Genomic DNA, 7,277 nt, shown 5'->3' on the forward strand with positions numbered 1-7,277 from the left:
CTGTTCCGGTTAATTTTCCCATGGCTTTGTTTGATTGGCTCGGCAGCAGATCTGAAGCAGGAACACTTACAGGGATGACACCTTCACGTGTTTACTGTTCAAACCTGCTGCAGAGCCAATGAAACTCCAAACCACTCTAAAGTGTGCCCTGTGGTTTTAAACATTGTTCTAAATTCTCTTTTTTGCTGATCTGTACATTTTTCAGCTGTGCACTGCCGCATGGTAATTGTTTGACCATACGTGCGGGCACATTTTACTGTGTTTCTTTGCTACTGTGTTTTTGTTGTATGACCTGCTGTGAAGTGCACAGAAAACCCTTGGGGTGATGTTGCACAATAAATAAAAATAAACTGACACTGAAACAAATGTACAGTCTTTGTACAGTCTTTGGAGTTCCAAATATCCTTAAATTACATCCTCATGTCCTACACTAATTTATGCGGGCACACAACCTTTAATTCTACCTATGGGGGCGGATTTTGCCCATGACTTTCAATGAGAACGGAGCGTTTTACACCAAATCTCTTCGCCGGAAACAGCCGATCTACAAGCTCCCAACGTGTCGCACTGTGACACGTTGTGAGCTAAAAGATCAGCTGTTTTCAGCAAATGTTCACCCCAGAATAGGGACGTTAAGATTCAAGTAGTTAAGACCCTTTAGCTGGGATATGGTAAAGACCCCCCAGCAGCACAGATCTCTTACCTTCTTGCCTTCTAATCCCAGCTCTCCCGTCAGCCCATCAGGTCCTCTCGCTCCCTGAAACAGAGACAGCTGTCTTGTCACTTCACCAACAGAGGTCACTCTAATCCACAACGCACACAAGCACTACTATAGAGTTAAATGTGAGTTTTCTTTTTGCGACAACATAAGTTTCAGTGCAGGCATGAAATATGCGCATACATTTATCTTGGGGGGGAGCAGAGAACATGATATGTGTTCATTTATCCGTTTGTAAAAGTTCATTTCTAACTCTCCCCCTTTCTCTTTCTCTCTCTCTCTAACACACACACACACACACACACACACACACACACACACACACACACACACACACACACACACACACACACACACACACACACACACACACACACACACACACACACACACACACGGACAGACAGACAAAGAGTGAGTGAATGACAGAGAGAGAGAGATGACACTGTGTCACTCAGCAGGTTGCCACACATGGCAGTAATCTACACAGGTTACAGCTGTCTGAATTGCTTTCTTTATGCACAATGGCCTGGATATGGATGGACACACACACGCACGCACGCACGCACGCACGCACGCACGCACGCACGCACGCACGCACGCACGCACGCACGCACGCACGCACGCACACTGACTGTTTGGGTTACTTGGGCTCGTCTGTCAAACAGAATCAATCTGGAGTATTTAAAGTTGTGCTGATAATAGACGTGAGTCAGACAATCTGACAGTCCATCTGCTCCGCACCTGAAGACACCCCCCCACACACACACACACACACACACACACACACACACACACACACACACACACACACACACACACACACACACACTCTATGGAAAGACCTCGCTCACTGACATCGAGAAGAATCTGCCTGATGACCAATGACGTAGCAGAGGGGTCACACTCACAATTGGCTGATGGTGAATATGAACATGAATAATGGAAAACCAAGGATCACTAGCAACGTCAATGATCACACAACAGTGAGCTGGTAGATCTTGCGGTTTGCGGTTTTGGAACATATCCGTCTATGATGACATGCCCCAGAATATGGACGCCAGGTTGAAAGTGTTTTATAAGGAGGAATGGAATTCAGTGTGACGCAGCCACACATGCAGGCTTATTGTATGAGTGTGTGACGACTGGGCCCCCAGCGGGGCCCGGCATGGCCCACGGGGGACACAGCTAGCTGGACAGCTATAAGCCTATTATACCTCACTCATTAACATTCCTGTCTGGGTTGACATAGCCCCATTAGCTACTGGATCCATTATTTCACCTCATTGGGCCGTGGCAACAACATTCACTCACATGAAGGTCCTTAGGACAACGTGGGACAACTTAGGACAACATTGTATTTATTTAGTTACTTATTTATTTATGTGATTACTTCATTAACCCATTAAGACCTGAGGCCTATTCTACAAATGTCTTCTAAATCCTCTGAAACACCTATGTTGCTATAATATCAGTGGTTTTCAAACTTTTCATGTCAAGGACCCCTAAACTTATATGTATTTAGCCGCAGACCCCCATCCCAATTTTTTAGTGCCAGGGACATCCAGAAGCAAAGATTTGAGTTACAAATCTTCGCTTTAAAAAAAAATATATTCAAAGATTTGATGATTCAAAAAAGAAATAGCAGATCTACAGGCTCACAACGCGGCACTTGGTGCCGTGCTATGAGCTTGTATCTACTATTTTTGAATAGCCAAAGTATAAAATAATGGTGAAAGTGGTTAAAATCTAAAATGACAGATGCTTTTCACGGTCTTAATGGGTTAAATGGATGTATTTTTAAGCGTCATTTGAGTGGAGCCAAATCAACCCAGATGGACCCAGCCCCTTTGGTTCAATTTGTACACTCTCAGATCCATAAGGGTCTGTTCCTAACTATTAATCACTTAGCTCTGATTGAGCACTGATTGAACAAGTTGTACAATCAGCTCTGAGGAGCATGTTCTTGAATGTGGAAGCCATTAGCTGAGGATGTGTGGGCCATATCGTGTCACCATGCAAAGGTGTCAGATGTACAATGATATTTCATCATAATGATGATTCCTTCAACAAGCAGCCAGAGGGAGCAAAGAGAAGGCAGAGACACATGGATATGTAAATTAACGCAGTGTGGTTCGACCACAGCGTTCATATTTCCATGTAAGTAACCATGTGCAGTACCATGTGTGTGTCTACACGGTAAAATCATCAGTGTTAACTGGGAGTGGGGAAAAAAGTCTCTTTTTCTACATTGTCAGAATTAAATGAACATAGATGATTTTACAGAGTAGACTCGTAGAGTCCAATAAATACTAATATGGTATGTTCAGGCTCAGGGCCTAAAGCTACAAAGCCAAACACCCAGCAAGACATTACAACATCAGGAACTGATGATATTGTCATTAAACAGCTTGTCAACCTCTGTGTGTGCGTGTGTCTGTGTCTATACTTCCCACACCAGAATAGCAGAATTTGAAAACATTACATTATACAACAGGAATGATCATTTTATAGTTGTTGTTGTTGTTGTTGTTGTTGTTGTTATTGAGTTAGGCTTATACGATTTGGAAAAGATTCAGATTGGGTTTAGGGGTTAATTTAGAAGTTAGGTTTAGGGGGTTAGGGTTGGAGTTACAGTACGCCTGAAATAAAATGTGGTTGTCCTCACATGCATAGTACGGTAATACATGGGTGGGAGAACCAGCGCCATGTGAGGGCTTAGTCAGGTTGGAAGGTTATTAAGACCCAGTCTTGGTCATGAAGGGACCAGGCAGAGGAAGCTGCTGCCGACATGAACATTAATTGGAAACATATAGTCGCTGACGGGTGGAGACCTTGTATGTCCAAAAACCTTTTAACCCTTTGTTCTTTCAATATTTATAAAATCTACAGACACTCTTAACCATGTTCACTTTCAAAATGTTTTCAAAAAAGTAAGCTGTAAAGCCTGTAGATGCGTGCAGTGCTACTTTAGTGTGACATTCTTGCGTGACGAAGTAGGGCATTCATTTACGAAAATAAATCGAAATATGGAGATAAGAGGTTTCTGCCCGACAACAAGACTATCCGGAGAGGTGAGAATGTGGTTCCGTCCAAACACAGTCAGACCATCTCCCATGGAGGCCTCTCAGACAAAGACACTCAGCACTATTTATCCCCACCTGCCAGCTGAGTCAGCGCTAAAGTCTATAAAAGACATCCGTTAAGAGGCTTTGGAAAAGGTTGGAGACAGAGCCAGCAGACCACAAGAGAGTGCATGAAGATAGATTTATACAGTGGCTTACGCAGTGGCTGATGTGTTTCCATTTAATGAACCCAATTCAGCATGCAAAACAGCCAACTAAGTGTTTTCTGTCGTCATCTGATACCATGGTTAAAAAAATCATAATTTTCCAACTGCATCGCCTCCATACATATTTTCACCTTGCTTTGATACTAAAACTGCAAGGTGCAGGTGTTTCTGTCATTATGTCAGTTGTTCTCAAACTTTTTCACGTCAAGAAGACCCTAATTGAATGTCTTTGGCCGTGAGACCCCCATCTGAAAATTTGTCGTGTCCCCGGACCCCACTTTGAGAACCACTGCATTATGTGATGTGGAAGAACCCCACAGTGATGATACTGAGACCATCTGCAACAGCTTCTACAAGACAGACGTGAGATTAAAAAAGAAAGTTCCCAGCATGCAATCAAAGGCCTTTAGAGAGCACTAAAGAAGATTGTTGGGGGCTGAGATTACAAAGACTACAGTATAGCGGCCATGGCTGAGTGGACAGAGAGGCTGTCTGGTAATCAGAAGGTCACCGGTTCGCCTCCTGGCCCCCCGGCCTTTGTGTCGAAGTGTCCCTGAGCAAGACACTTAACCCCTAACTGCTCCCCCCCGAGCGCTCATCATAAGCATCTGAGAAGCAACCAGCTGGGTCACCCAGCTGATGGGCGGTTGTTTACACTCTCCGAGTTCCAGACCTGAAAGGGTCCACTGTTCCCTGCTATTAATCATTTAGCTGGGGTCACCCTGGTACCCCCATCAATCATTTGGCTGGGGACCCCCTGGGACCCCCTCAAGGAGCCCTGGGGGTCCCCGGACCCCGCGTTTAAGCGACTTTGGGTACTAAGAAAAGCGCTATATGAGTCTGTGATGTATTATTACTTTGAGAACCACTGCAACAGAAGATGTGTTACGCACCCGTGTCCAGTAAACACTCATGATGACATCACTGCACAGGCACTTCCTTATCACTTCATTAAACTATTTATTTACTCCGTCTCAACAACACCAGCGATAACTCTGACCAACTGGCACATACATATACACGCGCACGCCCGCACACGCACACACACACACACACACACACACACACACACACACACACACACACACACACACACACACACACACACACACACGTGATACATAGCAAACAAAGTTATTAAATTAACATTTGTTATGCTGTATGACATGTGTGTTTCCCCCCCCCATTACACACTCACATATAGAACATCAGCTGGAGGAAAGGTGTGAAAGTGAAACCTTACCCGTCTTCCTTTAGGTCCTCTGGTACCGATGGGCCCACGAGATCCAGGCAGGCCCTGAGCGACGAAAGAAAAAGAGGGGGAAATGAAGAGGATAAGAGAGGGCGCGATAAAGCAAACACCCCCAGGGGGCAGCGTGACCTCGGGAACACACTCTGCCGTTTGTTGTTAAATCTGTCACTCATCCCAATTTAAGGGCCCGCTCTTCGGACCCCCAGAGCTCTGTATTTATGTTTGTTTTGGTGACTCAGTGGCCCCCTGCCTCGCACCGGCGCTCGCCCCACACCCTGTCAAAGTTGGCTGTGGCAGGGCTAAAGGAGCAGGGTCAACTTCTAATTGGTCAGAGGTGTTGGTGTTTTGACTGACAGGGTGGTAATGCGGCTTCAGCAGGAGGCCGCCAGATCTCATGAGCCTCACAGAGACCTCTGCTGGCAAGCCTTTATACTTAGTTACGCAGGGGTGTCGCGCACTGAAGATAGCCGCTCTACAAGCTCACAAAGCGTCGCACTGCGATCGGCTATTTCCGGTGCGTGACACCCGCATGTAAGTAAATATGAATCAAGCCTTAATGCTACTAACACTGGATGGCACTATCATTTATCCATTTGTACGTTCTCAGAGTTAAAGCGGCAATCAGGAACTTATTTGAATGAATATATGTTTATTTTAACAAAACTCTATGCTAATATGGTAATACAATATGACTAGTATATTTGCAGTGGTTGGAGGTGGTCTCCCTTCTCTTCCACTGAGACATTAAGACCCTGGTGTCGGGTAGGCCAGCTACTGGTTGACAAGTAGTACTGCCTGAAGATCATAAGCACAATATCTCCTCCAGCCAAGTGGGGACTGCGTCTTGGCCTAGCAACAGAAATTTGGGCTCTCATGTGGGAGACCCTGTGTGTGTTCGAATGTCCATACATACTGTATCTGAATCCTGGGTAAGACATAAATGTTACGGATCGCAGCTTTAAATGAACACTAATGTTTTAATGTGTAAATAGAACACGTATCAACAACAGTCAACTTATAGAAATATAAATAGACACAGATAAAGCTTGGCATTTATGATCATAACTTAGCAGGTTTCTAGGGTTTCCTGAAAGTGAGTTCTATATCTGTCAATACCTGTTAATAATGCTTGTTTTCTGACAGGCCCAGACTTGCTGCATAAAGCCCACGACACAGGCTGAATGTCACACTAATGACAGCCTTGTTGTGGCTCTAGCCTGGGATCAAATTGTTTAGCAGATTTCTGATCCAGTCTGGTGAGAATCGGCAGTATCAGATTTTTTCAGTTGCGATTAATTGCAATGCCTTAAGGCTTATACTCTGGCATTGACAAGTCATTGGTCAGGCGCTAGCAGCTAGTCCAGAATACATCACCCCAGTTCTGACCTCACTCCATTGGCTCCCTGTCAAATTTAGACCAATGACATTTTTGTTAACTGCTTTTAAATCCCTCAATGCGCTGGAGGGCTGGCTCCCTTTCATTATTGATTTAGCCAAACACTCCACTGAAAACCAGGGGCGACCATGCTTTTGCAGTGGCCGACACCAGGCACTGGAATAACCTTCCCCTTCACATTGGATCCGCCCCGTCCATCGAGGCCTTTAAGTCCTTGCTTAAGACCCACTTCTTCGACTTGGCTTTTCATCACAGCTGAGCTTAATTTGATAAAATCCTTGTTTTGTTGTATCGTTTTTAACCTGTGCAGCACTTTGGTCGACAACGGTCGTTTTTTAAATGTGCTATATAAATAAAGTTTGATCATGATGATGAGTGTACGAATGGAACCAAATGAACCCGTAAGGGTCCATTTCATTCCATTCGTACACTCTCAGAGTTAGGTGGGATATATAAGGCATACCACGTCCTTGAAATGAAAACATTTTAGAATCACTGACTAGAGTAGGCAGGGTCTTGACCCGGAATACACTCGTCAATTCGAAATGAAAACCAGGCTTTCTGTCATGTGGCTTTCCGCCGCGAGGAAAGCCTGGTGACACAAGGTTATGTGGCTCAG

The 7,277-nt window shown here is 44.8% G+C and overlaps 1 protein-coding gene across 1 annotated transcript in view; it reads right to left on the reverse strand.

Annotated features, from left to right (window-relative positions):
• LOC311038230 (uncharacterized protein) overlaps positions 1-7,277 on the reverse strand; it is a 112,278-nt gene that overhangs the window by 21,224 nt on the left and 83,777 nt on the right. The window contains exons 28-29 of the mRNA XM_084047622.1: positions 5,254-5,307; positions 704-757 (exon numbers count right to left, since the gene is read on the reverse strand). Coding sequence (XP_083903748.1) covers positions 704-757; positions 5,254-5,307 — 108 coding nt within the window. The remainder of the gene's footprint in view (positions 1-703; positions 758-5,253; positions 5,308-7,277) is intronic.

This window comes from Gymnoscopelus microlampas (assembly GCF_963454915.1).
Source record: "Gymnoscopelus microlampas genome assembly, chromosome: 21".
Taxonomy (NCBI): Eukaryota; Metazoa; Chordata; class Actinopteri; order Myctophiformes; family Myctophidae; genus Gymnoscopelus; species Gymnoscopelus microlampas.